The sequence below is a fragment of the Dendropsophus ebraccatus genome, chromosome 7, assembly GCF_027789765.1.
Source record: "Dendropsophus ebraccatus isolate aDenEbr1 chromosome 7, aDenEbr1.pat, whole genome shotgun sequence".
Classification (NCBI taxonomy): Eukaryota; Metazoa; Chordata; class Amphibia; order Anura; family Hylidae; genus Dendropsophus; species Dendropsophus ebraccatus.
Window position 1 is genome coordinate 69,959,564 of NC_091460.1, and position 20,194 is coordinate 69,979,757.

At 43.3% G+C, this 20,194-nt stretch overlaps 1 protein-coding gene across 3 annotated transcripts in view; it reads left to right on the plus strand.

Moving 5' to 3' along the window:
- The window catches only part of ACSL1 (acyl-CoA synthetase long chain family member 1), a 62,291-nt gene that overhangs the window by 8,677 nt on the left and 33,420 nt on the right, over positions 1-20,194 (plus strand). For 2 of the 3 annotated variants that reach the window (XM_069977742.1, XM_069977739.1), the window contains exon 2: positions 11,571-11,786. In XM_069977742.1, the coding sequence (XP_069833843.1) occupies positions 11,592-11,786 (195 nt within the window). In that variant the 5' untranslated portion in view covers positions 11,571-11,591. Of the gene's footprint in view, positions 1-10,156; positions 10,225-11,570; positions 11,787-20,194 lie in introns of those variants that run through there. The other variant, XM_069977741.1, reaches the window with a different exon arrangement.

The following is a 20,194-nucleotide window of genomic DNA, read 5'->3' on the forward strand; positions in this document are numbered from 1 at the left end:
AGACTGAATTTTTGCATAAAGTACACTACGAAACCAGAAAAAAATTCAATGTGTGGTGTAATTGAAAAAAAAACGCATTTCTTTTATTTGGGGGGGGTTGTGTTTTAACGCCGTTCGCCCTGGGGTAAAACTGACTTGTTATATATGTTCCTCAAGTCGTTACGATTAAAACGATTGAATAAAAGTTATACATGTTATATATCTGATGGCCTGTAAAAAATTCAAACCATTGTTAACAAATATACGTTCCTTAAAATCGCTCCATTCCCAGGCTTATAGCGCTTTTATCCTTTGGTCTATTGGGCTGTGTCAGGTGTCATTTTTTGCGCCATAATGTTTACTCTATCTGTACCTTGATTGTGCATATGTGAATTTTTGATCGTTTTTTATTACAATTTTTCTGGATTTGATGCAACCAAAAATGCGCTATTTTGCACTTTGGGATTTTTTGGCGCTTACGCCATTTACCGTGCGAGATCAGGAATGGGATAAATTATTTCGGGTGATTACGCACGTGGCGATAACAAACATGTTTATTTATTTGTTTATTTTTATTTATAACCTGGGAAAAGGGGGCTGATTCTGACTTTTATTAGAGGAGGGGGCTTTTTACTTATAACATCACTTTTATTTTTACTTTTACACATATACTAGAAGCCCCCCTGGGGGACTTCTAGTATATGCACTCAGATCTCTCATTGAGATCTTTGCTGTATAGTTATACAGCAAAGGTCAATGAGATCGGCACTCGTTTGCTTTCGGCTGCTGCAGCCGAAAACAAACGAGTGCCGAGTCGGGGACGGCGCCATCTTGGAGCAGTCCCCGGCCGGCATCAGGTACAGAGATCGCTCCTCCGGGACAACGTCCCGGAGGAGCGATCTCCCCACTATACCACCACCGATCATCTGCAGCCGGTAATCGGAGGCAGCTGTCATCTTTGACAGCTGCCTCCGATTACCTGATTTGCGAGAACTGCGATCCCACCGTGCCCGCTAATAGCCGTGATCCCGGGCTACATGCGGCACCCAGGATCTCGGCAGTTCAGAACTTGGCCGCCGCACGGCCCCGCTCTGAACGCAGGGAGGCGGCCCTGGACGTACGGGTACGTCCAGGGTCGCCTAAGGGTTAAAGGGTACTTTGACAAAAATCTTTTTCTTTCAAATCAACTGGTTTCAGAAAGTTATATAGATTTCTAAATTCTATTTAAAAAGAATCTCAAGTCTCCCACTACTTATCAGCTGCTGTATGTCCTGCATGGTGGTTTCTTTCCAGTCTGACTCAGTGCTCTCTGCCGCCACCTATGTCCGTGTCAGGAACTGTTCAGAGCAGTGGCAAATCCCCATAGAAAACCTCTCCTGCTCTGAACAGTTCCTGACATGGACAGGGGTGGCAGCAGAGAGCACTGTGTCAGACTGGAAAGAAAACACTACTTCCTGCAGAACACACAGCAGCTGACAAGTATGGGAAGAGTTGAGATTTTTAAATAGAAGTAAATCACAGATCTATATAACTTTCTGAAATCAGTTGATTTGAAGAAAAAAAGCTATTCACCGTAGTACCCCGGTAATGGACAGAACATGGTTTACTGCTGACTGTTTGGTCAGCAGAATACATTCAGTCCCGCAGTGTAGGTTGGCACACTACTTTGTCAGTATCTCAACATACCGTAACTCATACAGTATCTCAACATGCCGTACTGTCAGTGTGATCTTACCTACGTACAAAAACGGCTTTTTTTTTTTTTTTTTTTTAACTATCCAAAACTATCCAAAATGCAGTATGTGCCACTTTTTGCTGTTAGTACTATTGTGTCAAGAAGGCCATAATATTCACAGCAGAATAGGCTCTTTACAAATGGCATGTGAAGTCCTTGTCTGGCAGAGCTGCTAATTACTGAGAATATCCAAGACAACAAGCGATTATCTCCTCGCTCTGCCCTCAGTAGGATATATCAGGCTCTTACAGCTTAACTGGCATTATAAAGCTTTTACCACCTGTCCAGTCTAGAGATCCCTTTCTTTTGAAGGAAATGTATAAATTGGGACTGTTTTTTAGGCAAATCATGCTGACATTCATACTAAAACCGAAATCTTTTCGATCACAAGGTCTATGCTGGTTCTTGCCCTGTACATTAATAGTTAAACATCTATGATAAGTTGGGTCCACGGCTGTTGTGGGCTATAACTCCCAGAATGATGGGAGTTGTAGTTTAGCATCATCTGAAGTGCTGGGGACAATTGGCATAAATGTTGTAGAAATTATAGGTAATGAAATTGCAGTCAATTTACTGCAGCAGACAAGAACACTAAGACCATCCTGTGATTCCTCTTCTTTTTTTTTTTTTTTTGTTTGTTATATCCAGTGATATAGTAATATATCCTGACAGTGTAAGGAAGTATCTTTTATCTAAAATCATGACTGCCAACTTCAGAGGTCATTGGAGACACTGGCAGGATATATAAAGACCCTACATTGCTTTCAGTGTCTTCTGGGAAGCTCTGCCCCCTGCCTCTCAGCAGTCCTCAGACCAAATCCCAAGTCGACAGGGCAGAGAATGCAGTCCGGCTGGGACTCTGCAACCCGCTGGCACAAGATTTTCTTTCATTTAGCGTTGGAAGTCTTTTACTTTATTTTTTTGAGACCTTAGGAAACTGCCCAGTGATCCAGCACTGGTTCTGGACATAGATTTCTACGAAAGTCTAGATGGCAGCCATCTTTACACATAGCCTGCTGAGAATACCATTAAAATCCAGGCTGTAGCTTTATTAAAGGAGAAGTCCAGCAAATTTTTTTTATTAAGTATTGTATTGCTCCCCAAAAGTTATACAAATCACCAGTATACACTTTATTACAGGAAATGCTCATAAAGTGCTTTTCCCTGCACTTACTACTGGATCAAGGCTTCAATTCTTGGATGGTGATGTCACGTCCCGATAGAGTTGTGCGGGCTGTAGCTGCTGGAGAGGATGATTGCAGAAGGATGCGTAGTGTCCCTCCAGTGACCTGTGTCCCCCTGCCATCATCCTCTCCAGCAGCCACAGCCCGCACAGCTCTGGGAGTCGGGTCGTGACATCACCATGTTATCCAGGAAGTGAAGCCTTGATGCAGTAGTAAGTGCAGGGAAAAAAAGCTCTTTATGAGCTTTTCCCGTAAATAAGTGTTGGGGATTTGTATCTTTTGGGGGGGGGGGGGGGGGGGGGGGCAATACAATAGTTTTATAAAAAATCTTGCCGGACTTCTCCTTTTAAGGCTGGGTTCACACTGCATTTTTTCAGTCTGTATGCAACAAAACATATATATATAATATTAGAAGTCAATGGGAAGAAACGGATTGCACACAATTGCATCTGTGTTTTTTGCAGAAATGTAGTGTGAATCCAGCCTAACTGATTTCAGGAGGGTCAATGACTGATAGAGCTTCCCTCCAAAATGTGCTTTCCAGCCAAGTCCAAACAGCAGTGACTGTGATGTACAGCAGGTTTCCTGTGTACCCACTGGTGTAGTCAGGGCCGATTCTAGCTTTTCTGCTGCCTGAGGCGAAAATTAAAATGGCGCCCCCCCCCCCCCCCATTCTAGAATCAATTGTGTAGCAACTATTTCACATGTGCTGCTATATATACCACCCCTCCACTATGCCCCAGTATAAATATATCCACATGTGTTGCTATATACCACCTCCTCCACTATGCCCCAGTATACAAATATCCACATGTGCTGCTATATACCACCTCCTCCACCATGCCCCAGTATACATATATCCACATGTGCTGCTATATACCACCACCTCCTCCACTATGCCCCAGTATACAAATATCCACATGTGCTGCTATATACCACCTCCTCCACCATGCCCCAGTATACATATATCCACATGTGCTGCTATATACCACCACCTCCTCCACTATGCCCCAGTATACATATATCCACATGTGCTGCTATATACCACCACTTCCTCCACTATACCTCAGTATACATATATCCACATGTGCTGCTATATACCACTTCCTCCACTATACCCTAGTATACATATATCCACATGTGCTGCTATATACCACCTCCTCCACTATGCCCCAGTATATATCCACATGTGCTGCTATATACCACTTCCTCCACTATACCCCAGTATACATATATCCACATGTGCTGCTATATACCACCTCCTCCACTATGCCCCAGTATACATATATCCACATGTGCTGCTATATACCACCACCTCCTCCACTATGCCCCAGTATACATATATCCACATGTGCTGCTATATACCACCACCTCCTCCACTATGCCCCAGCATACATATATATCCACATGTGCTGCTATATACCACCTCCTCCACTATATCCCAGTATACATATATCCACATGTGCTGCTATATACCACCACCTCCTCCACCATGCCCCAGTATACATATATCCACATGTGCTGCTATATACCACCACCTCCACTATATCCCAGAGACTATGGTATAAACTGGGGTAAAGTAGTGGAGGAGGGGGCTGGAGTCCAGCACAGGCAGGAGGAGCAGCACAGACTGACAGGATACAACATGGCTCTGGTGCTGGAGGAGTTTGCTCTTATGTCTGCTGCTGTTGTCTGCTGCTGTTATCAGTCTGCAGCTGTTACAAAGACGGATGATGTGCTCTCCGGTGTGCACACTCTCCTAGAAGCACACTGCACTGCCTGTATGGGCTCTGGCACAGTGACTACAGACCTTGCTCCGGCTACCACCTCCTGGCTCCCTCACGGGCTCTGAGACCTGACCCCCGCCCCTGACCTACAAACAATTATCACCCTCAGCCACCAGCCTCCCCCCTCAGCCCTGTTATACATACTTACTAGTACTGGGGAGGAGGAGGGATCAAGTGTGGAGCCGCTGTGGCCGGCCGAGCAGGCATGTACCCAATCCTCAGGAAGACTGCCGGGTGACGTCACACATAACAGAGACGTAGCCCGGCAGTTCCTGGGGAGGGTGGCAGGGGGCCGGCCAGGGACTGAGCACTGCTAGGAGATCGGGGGCTGCTGTAATTTTAGTGAAGTTACACTTCACTAAAATGACAGTGTCAGGGAAGATTGTGCCGCCCCCTGCAGGATCACAGGAGCTGCCGCCTGAGGCAGAAGCCTCAGTCCGCCTCATGGCAGGAGCGGGCCTGGGTGTAGTCCTATAGATGGGCCCTATAAGAGACATGGACATGACTGTATTCTGGATCCGTGTAGCGCCCATAGAAGTCTCATAGGTAGGCACATGCTTGAAGTTCTCTTTTGACAACATCTGTAACTAATTGCTCTCTGGCCCCTGAGCATAAGGCACAGCGGTATTGTCTGTATGTCTGACCCTTGCGCAAAAGACACAATGGCTCTGTACTGGGCCCTTGCCCCAAGGGTATACCTCAACGCATTCGCTTGTCTCCATAGGAATGTGGCATTAGTATTCGTCTCTGCAATGGAGTCTAAGACAGACCCCAGGCCTCAGCTGTCTCCCTGGTTGCCCTCACCCATTTAAGGTTGCATCATCCATTTAGGCTCCGTTCACTTGGAGAAAAACTGGAGGAATCCCGTCAGCCTTCCTGTCATAATGAAAGTCTATGGGAGGCTCGCGTGCCTTCTCTCTCTGCGCTGAGGAATGAACATGTCCATTCTTCAGCGTGGAGAGAGGAGGCACGCGAGTCTCCAATAGACTGTCTTTATGACAGGGAGGCTGGCGTAATGGCCACGGATTTCCGCCAGATTTACTCCTTGTGAACAGAGCCTTACTGTTGCCTGATGGGTACTGGGTGGCACACTTCTCTGCACAGCCCAAACCAGTCTCTCTGGTCAGATCTTATACTTGCACAACACACCATTAACCATTTGCTTATTTTACTGCTTAACTCTCTGTTCTCTCACTATGCACCGCAGTGGCGCTTTGTCAGACAGGTCAGAAACACTGTTATCTCTCAGTAGCTTAGTATGCGGCCTTTGCTTAAAGGGGTACTCAAGTGAAAATCTTTTTCCCAGTAATTTAAACACATTACAAAGTTTATATAACTTTGTAATATGCTTCAATCACCTATCTGCCCCCCTTCCCTTTTTTCCCCCTCAACCCCCACCAGGAAGTGAAGTAAACTAATTCTTACCTAATGACTGTTGACCCCAGGCTTTTTCTGCGGCAGCCATTTTGTGACAATAACATCATCAAGAGGGAGGCGGGTTTAAGCCCTGTTAAGCCAGCCTCCCTTAGTCAGATTGCTCAGAAAGCTATAAGCCATCTAACAGTTTTACAGAGCCAGTTAGACATCACAGGAGACACTGCATCGTAGGAAAGCCCAAACCAGGAAGTGAAGAAAAAATGAAGACACCAACTGGAGCTTCAGTTCAATTTTTTTTTTGTTAGCGTCGACGTTGTCCTTTATACTTCCACTGCATATTCTGTAGTGGGAACACACCCTTATGGTGTGTTTACACAGACAGATTTATCTGACTGATTTTTGAAGCCAAATCCAGGAATGGATTTGAAAATGGGAGAAATCAATCTTTCCTTCATGACCTGTTCTGTTTATAGTCTGTTCCTGGCTTTGGCTTCAAAAATCTGTATGATGTAATGGTGTAAACGCACCATGAGACTTAGCTTTTTGTAAGCAGGGCTGACTGCCTCTATGGGTTCTTGCACTCAGGGAACAGGTCTCATTCTCTTTAAAAACACCTGGTGATTGTATTTTAGAGTTGCACTAAAGCTTCACCAAGTGGCACACAGTCTCAGGTATTGGCCTATATTGTCAACTCTTATGCTGCGTTTACACGAAACGATAATTGGCCCGATCGTACGATTAACGATGTCGGAGTTGTAACGTTGATCGGAGCGGGGGTGGTGATCGGAGCGGTGGGGGTGGCAATCGGGGCGGCGCAGGGGGCGGCAATCGGGGCGGCGCAGGGGGCTGCGGATGAGCGGGGGGCCGGGCTGCGGGCGGCCGGACTTTCGTGAGACGACTGTTTAAAGGAACGATCGGCGAATTTTTTGCGAGCGACGATTTAAGAACATGTTGTAACATCAAAATGAACGATTTCTTGTTCGCTGCGTTTACACGGAACTATTATCGTTCGAATTTGATCGTTATCATGCGAATTCGCACGATAATCATTCCGTGTAAACGCAGCATTATTGCAGTCCACATTCTGGGGTTAGACTTTATGCCTCATGTACATCAGTAAAATTCATCATGTCTTGCATCTCTGTCATATTGCCTTGTCACTTAGCCATTTAAATTCTTTATTTGTTAAATAAATGTGCCCAGTGCCAAGTGGGTGCAGACTTGTGAACTATTCCTGATGTGGGGTGTGTGAATCTAATGCACTCCTGGCGTGTGTGCGCACTTGTAGGAGGGGTAGATGAATAAGTGGCCAGTGTCCCTTTTCCATTTAGTGTCAGCTCTCCAGATAGCTGGAACAAATGGCTTATTTAGTGAAGTGTGCACAGCTCACAATATAATCTCTTGTTCTTTGCCCTGTGGGGTGAGTGCAGCTTGATCAGGAGATGGGAGTTGTTCTTGCTGCGTGTTGTTAATTGAATCACCCCTACGCTATAGACATATAGGCTTCCTGTGACAACACAATATGGGATAAGCTGCCAACGTGGTACCATTGTCTACTATTCACAACTCATTAGCATGTCGGGTCGGCTAATTATTCATAAAGTAACGCTAAGGGCTATTGAAGGGCATTTCTTTTTGTAACATCTTGCTATTTGCATCTCTTGATTGACTGCACTTACAGATGCAGATTTACTTATGATATTAAAGGGGTTGGCCACTTTATAGTAAAATAGTTCAGTGTACAGTATTAGTAAGTGTACACACTATATATACTGACAGCAGACATAGAGCTAATATCAGACTCCCCTCCTCAAGACTGGGCTGCCCTGCTCTGTGGTGTTTCTGTCCATAAGATGGCCGTCATGCCCATAACCATGCCCTGCCCCCTGTGTCCATCACTGAGCCTGTATGTGTCTATGGAGGACACTGGGGGTGGGGCCCCTTCATGTTAGCCATCATATGTACAGAAACACCACAGAGCAGGAGAGCCTCCATTTTAGCTCTGTGAGGTACACAGGGAGCTGCTGTCAGTATATACAGTGAGTACACTTACTACTACTGTACACCTAAACAATTTTACTATAAAGTGGCCAACCCCTTTAATGATTTATTGAAAACATAGCCTTCCATTCACTACACACTAAGACCTGAACTGCTGGTAGTCTTAAGTTCTTGGTTTATGAGTAGAATGCCAGAACGTCAGTAAAAACCAGACACTCGGTAACACTTCATTCACATGTGTCGGGTGAACCAGAGCCACCCTAGATGGGCATGCTGGATGTGTTGTACCTGGCACCCTGGTTAAGAAACCCTGCAGTCAGCGGTCTTGGGGTACGTTCAGACTGAGAAATCCGCACTGAGAAGTTCCGGTAAATTCCGTCACTTGCCACCGCACACGCCTGTGTGCAATTCCACCCGTGCCATGGACTCCGTTTTATGGTCAAGCGGTTTCCATGGTCCGTCTAAATAATGAACCTGTTCACCGTTTGGACGGACGGTGGATTCCGCCTGACCATAGAATAGTCTATGGCACGGGTGGAGATGAACACAGCCGTGTGCGGTGGCAAGGGACGGAATCCACCGGAACTTCTCCGCGTGGATTCCTTAGTCTGAACATACCCTTAATCTGACGGAGCTATGCCAAATTGCCAGATGTAAACCTAAGAGGTAAGCTGTAGACTAGATATGTGCCAGTAAGCGTTATAAAAATGGGTAATGTGGAGAGCAGACCTAATAGTAATTTGACTTCACCAAACAAACTCATTTGTGATTTACGGTATGTGCTTACTATGGAATCTGCGCAGATGTGACATGTTAATTCTTTGGGTGGACGACAGAATATGCTTGAGCATAGAATGAAGCCTATGGAAGTGCAGGGGGTGAGCAGCAGAATCCGCTGGAATTTATTAGCACAGATTCTGTAGTGTGCACATACCCTTATAACCTAAACCTCACAATAGTTTGCCGCACTCCTCGGGAATAGGCTTCCCTGCCCGTCACATAGTGACTGGCAGTGATCGCTCTCTCGCTCTCTCTCTCTTCTGAAAATTGCTGCCTTTTTACGAACTCTGGAAAGGTGTAAAAATGTACTTTTTCTAACTTATGGAATGCCCCTTTTAATGTATATTCACATTGAATGTGTCTGCTGTGTGTGTGTGTGTAGTGGGCATCATCAAAATCGCAGCAGATATGTTACAGTATGTCAGTATACCCTTAGGCTATATTCACAAACTGTCAAAATGATGGCCATTTTTATAAATGACCTTTATTTTATAACAACGGCCATTATTTGTATAAAGTTGTCTGTTGTTATAAAACAGCCATTATTTGTCATTAAATGACAGCTGTCCAATAAAAACAGACATCATTTTGACAGTGTGTGAATATAGCCTTAATAGTCTGTCTTCTTGGGAGAACTTTTCACATTCCTGTGTGTTAATCTTGAGAATGAATGAGATAAGTGACAGGCCAGGTTATTCCCACTGTGTGACCTTCACGTGTGCAGCACAGATAACATTGTAGCCTGGAGTAAGCTATGTGGAAATGGTTGCTCTGTTGCATAACTTTACTCTTCACACGTTTCATTCATTTCATGATGTGAACCATCTCTCACCTGTCAAACTATTCACTACAGAGTGTTGGTCATAATGGAGGGGTTAGGGTGACAAATGTACATGTGTCTGTGTGTTCCCAGCCTTGAGTCTCTATCAAAGTTACGGATCATAACTCGTGGGCTTGATTTGTGGGCTTTTATTTCTATTAGACCTAACATATGAAACCCTCTGAGCCTGCTGGTTGCCATCATGTGTCCCTGAGTTCTCCCTCCTGCAGTACAGCTGTTATAAGAAAGGGTTAACAATCTCTGCCAGCCAGGGTTCCTGAATGAGTGTCTGTCTCTCCCTGCCAGTTGTCCTTTTTGTTTCTATGAGCAATATTCATGCTATTGTGTCCGGGATGCCACCCTCTGCATGTGGGGTGACTCTCTGCAGATTACACTGTCATTGGCTCCTACCCTCCTGTTACCTTTTGCCTACTAGGCATTAAGTAGCAGATCCTTGCATGTGACTTCTGTCCTAAGAGTCCTTGCCTGTAGCTGGGGCGGCAGATGACAAGTTCCCCTGCAGCAGGTTGCACTTGTGAAGGCTGAGCGGAGCACAGGAAGGTGAGCCCTTTATTGTCTATGAATAATTCAGGACAGTTGTCATGTCATTGTAGTGGAGGCTTGTTTGTCATGTCCTTAGATGGGGCTTCAGCATTTATCCACTTTGTGTTTTTTGTTCCCCCCCCCCCCCCCCCTTTGATCTTTTCTTCGCAGTAATGTATTATATCTGATCCTGTGTGTTTTTAATCATTTTTCATAGCATGTGTGGGGCCAAATGCATAGATTCTGTTATGTGTGTATTTTCTTAAATATAGTTTTGTTGAGGATGATGCCTGTATAAGACTGACATAGCTGGTGCTGTCACTGTGTCCAGGGCTTCAGCAGCACAAACTGAGGTTACAAAGTTCTGACCATAACTACAGCTGACGTCCCTGAAAATTTATTGTTCTGTTCCCTTTCTTATTGTTCTGTTTCCCTTTTGACATTTCTATAGTTTGGACAGTGTGTGTTTTTACTGTTCATAGGCAATCTAGGTAAATCTGTATGACAGCATTCGCTCTTCCATCCAGATCAGTTGTACCTTGTCACCTAAACATTGCTCAGCCCTGATCCTTTCAGCAGTTCCTGAGCTTGTCCAGAAGGGGGCAGTATCTACACATCATGTATACATGTTATCATCTTATGTTTTCACTTCTTGGCATGGTGTCAGAATTCTAATCCTATAATATTGTGGTCTGCTAACCACTAAGTCACTTTGGCTCTTGAAGTGGTCAGACTGGCTTCTGAAGTTGAGCGTATTGTCCATCCCTAAAATTTTAAGTTTAGTTCATATCTTTGAAGAGTCGTTTCAATTTTATAAAATGAGTCCACGTAATGGTTTTCAATTGCTTTAGAAAAGCATACTGTAATGTAAGAAGATCTATGGGACAGACAAGCGTTAAAAGCATAATAAATAAGAAATCATATCAGAACGGCTATTCAAGCTTAAGGCAGAAGTGGATTTTGTAGGAAGGAGAAGTATAAGTATATTCTTTTTTTTTTTTTTTTTTTTATTGAATTCAGTGATGGTTTTGACTAAAAAAAACCCTCAAAACTGCAGTGTTTTTGCTATGACAGTGGTGAAGCTCCAGTACTGAAGTCTTTAGTATGTATATGTGAAATATCTGTGTGTACTATGTAAATATGTGACATGCTCCTTTTACCTGCCTGCGTTCTGCTTACTGAATGGTAAGAATAGAAAAGCTAGCATTCTGCATACAGGGGCATGTGAACAGTGATTATGAACTTGATTTTATGGCTTCAGAATTTGCTGCAGACTGTAGTAGATTTGCTCTTTCTGGAAGTGTGTGGTCACGGTTGTTCTGCTACCTTATATATTACCCCTCCCGTCTCCTCTCCGCCCACAGGTTTAGAGAACGCCTGTAACAATGCAAGCACACGAAATATTCAAGAGTATCCGGATCCCAGAGCTGGGGGATGTTCGTCAGTATGTTCGCGCCCTTCCCACTAACACCTTGATGGGTTTTGGTGCCTTTGCAGCTCTGACAACCTACTGGTACGCCACAAGACCTAAAGCTCTGAAACCCCCCTGTGACCTGGCCATGCAGTCTGTGGAAGTAAAGGTAAAGTCTCTCTTGTCTTTGTCTCTTAAAGCTGCTGCACCTGTTGTGTACAGCACCTGTCTAATCTATTGTATGTTCCGTACCTACAGCATTGTATAATCCCTGCTCTTACATTAACTTCTAAAACTAGTTTGTTGATGTATGGCTACTAGGTAGGTATACCTATGCATCATCACTTCTCATCCAGGATCGCTGCTGATGGCATATCTTTTGTGCTATTGAAGACTATTATACTTGTGTAGTAATTGTGTGGTTGCTGAGAGTTGTAGTTACACAACAGCTAAAGGCATGGTGACCACTGATCTAGACCTGCGCAGAGCCTATACTTAGCACTATACAAGGCTAGTATACCACTTCTGCTTTTATGATTTAACCCCATATGTGCTTTATTTGATACTCAAATACTGTAATGTTAAATTTATAGAAATAAAATATTAAGATACAAGCTCTCAAGCACCATCAATAACATTGTAATGCGTTACTAACCCTGATGTACAGAAAGACATTTCCTCATCAGTTTTCTTTAGGCAATCACACATGGAGTATGTATATCCATAGGTGCATGTTTCATTCATTTTCTCAATTTCTGATCAAGCCAGAATATACTTCTTGATCTGTACATATTATGCAAGTTTTGTGAGCAGATTTTGCCAACTATAAAAATAAAGCATGACCTTGTGTATGAATTTACCTAGATGGCTATATTTAGGGTTGCACCCAATATATTGAGTCTTTGTCTCTCTGGTGACAATAGATGCAGTCAGGGAAAAAAACTCCATGTATTAGCAGTTCACACATACCAAATATTTTTAGAAAATATACAACAATACTTCAATTCCAAGAGACTATAAAAAAAAATACAGATATTATCTGTCTGGTACCAATAACTATCCGGTTATGTAATCAGTATACTTGTTGCAGGTACCAGTTACTATTTGCATTTTATATATTACTAGAAAATGTACCCGGCGCTGCCCGGTTATAAAGTGTCAGTGTGTTAATTAGATTTGTTCTAAGGTGCCCAGGAGGCCAAGCTAAAGGTATTGTTTCATCTGAGTTAATCAGTGGAATTAGTGTATACCTGTAGTGCATAGTTGGAGGGGCTCTGTATACCCACAATGTATAGTTTTTAGAGGTCTCGCATATCTGTTGTGCATAGTTGGGGGGGCTGTATACCTATAGTGTATAGTTGAGGGAGGTCCTGTATACCTGCAGTGTACAGTTGGTACCTGTAGTGTATGGTTTTGAGGTCCTGTATACCTGTAGTGTATAGTTTGGGGTCCTATATACCTGTAGTATATAGTTGGTGGAGTTCCTGTATACCTGTAGTGTATAGTTGTGGGGTCCTGTATACCTGTAGTGTATAGTTTGGGGTCCTGTATACCTGTAATATAAAGTTTTGTGGAGGTCCCGTGCACTTGTAGTGTATAGTTTTGGGGTCCTGTATACCTGTAGTGTCCTGTATACCTGCAGGGTTGTATTTACTCGTATGGCAGTGTTATTCAGTCACAGTGTGTCGGTATTGGTCATGTCTGGTATGGGGGTGTTATCCAGTCACAGTATGGCGGTATTGGTCAGGTCTGGTGTGGCGGTGTTATCCAGTCAAGGTATGGTGGTATTGGTCAGGTCTGGTATAGCGGTGTTATCCAGTCACAGTATGGCAGTATTGGTCAGGTCTGATATGATGGTGTTATCCAGTCACAGTATGGTGGTATTGGTCAGGACTGGTGTGGCGGTGTTACCCAGTCACAGTTTGCCGGTATTGGTCAGGTCTGGTATGGCAGTGTTATTCAGTCACAGTATGGCGGTATTGGTCAGGTCTGGTATGACAGTGTTATCCAGCACAGTATGGCGGTATTGGTCCGGTCTGGTATGGCAGTGTTATCCAGTCACAGTATGGCGGTATTGGTCAGGTCTGGTATGACAGTGTTATCCAGCACAGTATAGCGGTATTGGTCAGGTCTGGTGTGGCGGTGTTATCCATTCACAGTATGGCGGTATTGGTCAGGTCTTATATGACAGTGTTATCCAGTCACAGTATGGCGGTATTGGTCAGGTCTGGTATGACAGTGTTATCCAGTCACAGTATGGCGGTATTGGTCAGGTCTGGTGTGGCAGTGTTATCCAGTCACAGTATGGCGGTATTGGTGAGGTCTGGTGTGGCAGTGTTATCCAGTCACAGTATGGCGGTATTGGTCAGGTCTGGTATGGAGGTGTTATCCAGTCACAGTATGGCGGTATTGGTCTGGTATGGAGGTGTTATCCAGTCACAGTATGGCGGTATTGGTCAGGTCTGGCAGTGTTATCCAGTCACAGTATGGCGGTATTGGTCAGGTCTGGTATGACAGTGTTATCCAGTCACAGTATGGCGGTATTGGTCAGGTCTGGTATGACAGTGTTATCCAGCACAGTATGGCGGTATTGGTCAGGTCTGGTGTAGCAGTGTTACCCAGTCAGTTTGGTATACCTGTTGTACCCTGTATATAAATGTACTGTATAGATGCAGTAGGGGGCCCTGTATATACATGTACTGTATAGATGGAGTAGGGGGTCCTGTATATAAATGTACTGTATAGATGGAGTAGGGGGCCCTGTATATACATGTACTGTATAGATGGAGTAGGGGGTCCTGTATATACATGTACTGTATAGATGGAGTAGGGGGTCCTGTATATACATGTACTGTATAGATGGAGTAGGGGGTTCTGTATATATATGTACTGTATAGATGGAGTAGGGGGCCCTGTATATACATGTACTGTATAGATGGAGTAGGGGGTCCTGTATATACATGTACTGTATAGATGGAGTATGGGGTCCTGTATATACATGTACTGTATAGATGGAGTAGGGGGTCCTGTATATACATGTACTGTATAGATGGAGTAGGGGGCCCTGTATATACATGTACTGTATAGATGGAGTAGGGGGTCCTGTATATATATGTACTGTATAGATGGAGTAGGGGGCCCTGTATATATATATGTACTGTATAGATGGAGTAGGGGGCCCTGTATATATATATGTACTGTATAGATGGAGTAGGGGGTCCTGTATATATATGTACTGTATAGATGGAGTAGGGGGTCTACCAGTTATTACTGTGGATGTTGTGAGGCAGCTGCCCTAGCAACCATTGCTCCCTGTGAAAATGAAAGCAGTAATCCTATTGGTTGCTAAGGCTCCAGCTGCCGTGTCTGCTGCAGCTAATTATATCACCTGTGTTTGCAGTGAGGAGATTTTCCCATTCATCTCTATGAGGCGCCGCTCTTCCCCCTCCCCCTCCCCTCCTGTACATCTGGCGGGGACGGAACCTTCGCAATAACCTTCCCGGGCACCCAATGTATCTGTGTGCCAAATTTGGGGTCAAACGGTTCAGACGTTTGGAAGTCTATAGAGGACAGACAGACAGACAGACTTTGATTTTTATGATATAGATGGTTTCTGGGAATTAATAAGTATTGTTGTATCCTTGATATTCAGGATGTGCAGTCTGGTGCTTTTTTTGGACTGCTTTGACATTTTTCATGTGGATCAGCACATAAGGGCAGGTGGTACCCACCTATTTGTGTACAACATTGTGTCTGGGCACCATTCATTTCCCTAAACGACCTTTTCTTCAGTGCTTATGTGTATGACGTATGTGTATTTTTTTTTTTCTAAAGACCTTTGCACAGCCTGTACCATCCCATCCAATGCTGCAAAACAAGAAATGAGCCTGAGGTGGAGGTCTGCTTGTTATCTCTTCTGCATTATTTACTACTATAATGGACAGGATGCTGCAGAGGTTATTCATTCACATTAGTACCTGCTCTATTGCTGCTTGTAATGTAATATTTATTTCCCATTGCTTGTATGTTACCACCATATACTGCAGCGCTGTACACAGACTGTAACCCATCACATCAGTCCCACACAATAGGATCAGTTTTATATAAACAAGTTGACCACCCTTAACATCTTTTGATTCTTAAAGCATCTTGCAGATATTACATTGTATTTTAACTTGGGAATTCTACTTATACAACACACTGTCCCCACTTTAAGGCTGACTTCACACTGCCTTAAAATCCTGGAAAAACAGCAATAAAAATGCCATTTTATTTTTTTGTCTGCAAAAATGCCAGCGGTCAGATGTTAGCTGGAGGTGAGTGAAAGTTTATGATCTGTATTATACACATGGCATTTTTTGGGGGGATTGCGTTTTTCTCTCCTTTCTGGCGTCTTTGGGACTCTTTGGCTGGGGGTGCAGCGTTTTCTTCTATAGACTTTAATAGGGCCTTTTTTGGTTATCTCAAAAACGCCATTGCTGTGGGTATGGCTTTTTGTCACCTTTTGTAGTCCAGCAGCTAGGTCATGTGATGGCAGAGGGAAAAAAGTTCAGCAAACAAAAGCTCCTAAACCACAAGATCATTCACACATAATGTAAAAAATGCCAGAAAAAAACATGCACTGCATTGATGTGTTTTCTGGTGGTGGTTTTTTTATTTTTTGAAAAGTGTGTGTGAGGCCACCCTTGCAAGGCCACCCTTGCACTATTTCCTAGGGCTGTCCACTGTGTGTGTCAGAAATGCTGCCTCTATAAGGTAAATGTATCCCTGTTTGGCATCTGTCGATGGAATATTTAGAGGTTTGTTGTATCATTGCACCGAAAAGTATGCAGAAAAAAAATACATTTGTATTCTCTTTCTTTTATTTAGAGGGAAATGTTACTGCACAAAAAAGCAAAAGTAATAGTTGTTTATATATTTTTTTTTTCTAATCTAATGTACTGCTTAAACCCAATAGTTTCACAAATGCCATGGTACTAAGTAGTACTAATAAGTCAGTAGTTTGCACTGGAGCCTGTGATAGAAACAGTTGCATATGCTTTCAGAGGGAGGATTGTAGAGTAATCAGCACAAGGTGCTTGGGGGTTTCCTGCCACAACCCCAAGACATTTGTGCAGATTACCTCATTAAATATTACATTTGTTTTTCTGCAAAGATTAACAAGGTCCATTGAGACCAGAACTTAATTCCAAATGAATGGAATGGGCAATAAACTATATATGGATTGGACAGTCTGTGGGACTTTTTCAGCCTTGAAATCTTGCACACATCTGGCACCACAGTTAAAAGGGTGGTCCATCTCTTCCTGGTGTTTGACTTTAGCTAGCAGCCTTCTAGGGAGTCTGGGCTAGACTAAAGCGTAAGGGCCCTATTACATGGAGTGATTATAGCACTTGGCAATCAAATGTATGATAAGTCGTTCATCGTTGTCTTTCAACTTACCAAAAAATCATGGTTGGTCTGTTCATTTAGTAAGTCGTTGTTAGATTAAGGGCCCGTTCACACTACGCAATCTGTGCCGAAATTCCATGGGGAACCCCCACATGCTGACTCAGAATCCTACCTGCTATCTGTTTGAATGTTAAGTCTTCGAGCGGAGAGCAGATGAGCGTGAGCCCTCCCATGCAAACAGATAGCAGGCAGGATTTGGCGCAGAGTCTGCATGTGGGGGTTCCGCTCGGAATTTCGGCGCCTCTTCCATAGTGTTAACTGGCCCTAAACATGTTTTGTGGGTTGTCCTGAGGTAGTGATGATTAAATCTATCATTTTGTGTAATGTGATCGATTTCTCAAGAGATCGTTAAGCGGAAAACACGAAAATAACATGGAAAGATTGTGCGAAAACTTGTTATATGGTTTGAATATAAGTGATAATCTGTCAGTGTATGCTGCCAACAATCAAACAACTAATGAAAATTTGTTTGTGCGGCGTTGAACGCATTGTATCAGCTGACCATAAAATTGTTGATAATCGTTCGCAAATCTTTGTATGTACACATTGTTTGAAAAAGATAAACTGACAGCACGCATGTGTATATAACCGTGTTGTCAGTTTTTCAGATCACACACGGTCAATACTTAGAGCCATGCTGCTTGTGCTCGGGTATCTGGTTCTCTAGGCCTTTTAATGATGCTGTGACCGTCTTTGGAATGATTAGAGGAGGCGGGGCCTAAAGGTACAGCCAGTGCGAAAACCAGAAACTGGATCACAAGCAGCATGGCTGTGAAGTATTGTCTGCTTGTGATCTGGAAACTGACAGCATGGATATATACATATCTGTGCTGTTGGTTTCTTGGGCTGCATCAACAATACAAGGATCGTTTATGCAGACCATCTGCTCATTTTTTGTTTGTTAGAGAAATGTTGCTGAGAAATCTGTTTGTTTAAAAGGACCCTAAGTTCTGGCTGTAGAAGATCTGGATTGTGTTATTTGCAGTGGTGTGCTGGTTAGAACAGGGCATAATATGAGAAGCAACAACACAGAGAGAATGTTTATATAGAGATATGAGACATATGATTGTTCTAGAATACACACATACAAGGAAGCATTGTACTTACGATGCGAGCTCATTCTGGGAGGGTATATTTTATCAACCTGTTCCACAGGGAAAGAAAGCACCTGGCTATTGTGTAATAACGTTATATTGGGAGCTTATGTAAACAGTCCCTGGCCTCCGGCTCTTCTCTGAACATGTTATAGCTCACCAGTCTGTATAACCTGACAGTAGTGAATTTCCTGTGTACTATAAATGGCGGTTGGTGTAAATTACTTTAAAATCCTATTAAGGGAATTTAGATTTTGTACTCTAGACTTGATGCTTTAATCGCTTTAGTTCATGGTAACTGGAATGTAGCTGGCTTCATATTTCTAATACTTTCCAAAGTATAGTGTTTTGTTGTGCCCTGGTTAATAAGAAACTAATGTGATCAACACATACCTTCTATCCTGATAAATCCATTGCTTTTGTAAATCATTCACTCCACCTATGGTGGATGGGTCTTGAGTTTGCAAGTAATCATTACTCTTAAAGGGGTTATCCACCTAAGAGCTAAAAAAATAAATGCTCCCAAATCGAGCTGCTCTTACTCACAAAGTCCCCTTGAGTATTTTGAGCAATTTCCTGCCTATTTCTAGCTACTGTCATTCCTGTGTTTCTAAAAGCTTGTCTATACCCAAGATGGCACCGGCCAGGAAGCTACATTTCCCATCATACACCTGCCTCTTTACCTTTCTTTCCTGCCCACTGCTGTCATGACTATTGCACAGTAAACACAGGACTGTTTATTTATTTATTTTATTTATTTTTCCCCTTTGATTTTGCATCACGTCACCCCAGTGTGTATTTCATACTAGCTGATGATGTAGCAGAGCTAACGCGTGTACAATGTAGCAGATCCCAAGATTAAAAGATCCCAAAGATACTAATGGGATTCCCATAGAAAACCTCTCCTACTCTGGAGAGTTCCTGTCTGGGCCAGAGATGTCAGCAGAGTGTCAGACTGAAAATAAAACATTTCCTGCAGGACACACAGCAGCTAATATGTAAATTACAAATCTATATAACTTTCTGACACCAGTTGATTTGAAATAAGATTTTCGCTGGACAACCCCTTTAATGAATAGCATAAGGTGATCGTAATCAAGGCCTAAACAAAGCAGGCACACAGGGAATTAGTAGGCATATATTTCTGACAGTACATTTTTTTTTTTTTTTTTTTTTTTTTTTAGAAATGCTTGTACAGTTGAAATCTTTATAATTTTACATAATGCATCAATTGGAATCTATCCGAATGTGTGAGACCCATTTACTTTAAAGGGGTAGTGCGGCGCTAAACATTTATTTACAAAATAACACACATTACAAAGTTATACAACTTTGTAATGTATGTTATGTATGTGAATGGCCCCCTTTCCCCGTGTTCCCCCCCCCCCCCACCCACGCTAGACCCGGAAGTGTTGGTGCATTATAATTGTGGCTGAGCAGCTGGTGATGCGGCATAGGGGGGGGACGGATGGAGCAGTTCGGCCGGTCTCCCAAAGACAACGTCATTGTCACAAGATGGTGGACGGGGGTCGATACGAATGCGGTAAGTATAATGCCCCACACTTCTGGGTCTAGCGTGGGTGGGGGGAAACACTGGGAAGGGGGCCATTCACATAACACACATTACAAAGTTTTATAACTTTGTAATGTGTGTTATTTTGTGAATAAATCTTTAGCGCTGCACTACCCCTTTAAGTAATGTTCCCCACTACTATAAGGTAGACTTTTTAAATATATAGTAGGTTCTTTTGTCAAGTTCAAGATCAAATGTTACTCCGTTATATCTGGTGGCTCCCACATACGGCTGCTCTTGTAGCTTTTACAATCATTGCCACCCAGGATACTTAGGTTACAGACAGTGGTTATAGTAAAGCAAACTACTTGGAGCATTTACTGTAGGTATGAGTTGGGTACGTTTTATTTTATATGTATTAAGAGGAGCTGTCTCTCCACTCCTGGCCTATTTTAGCAAATACATGTAATGCCCATTAAATTATTATGGATCGCCTATTTTTATAGCTCTGTTGTGCTG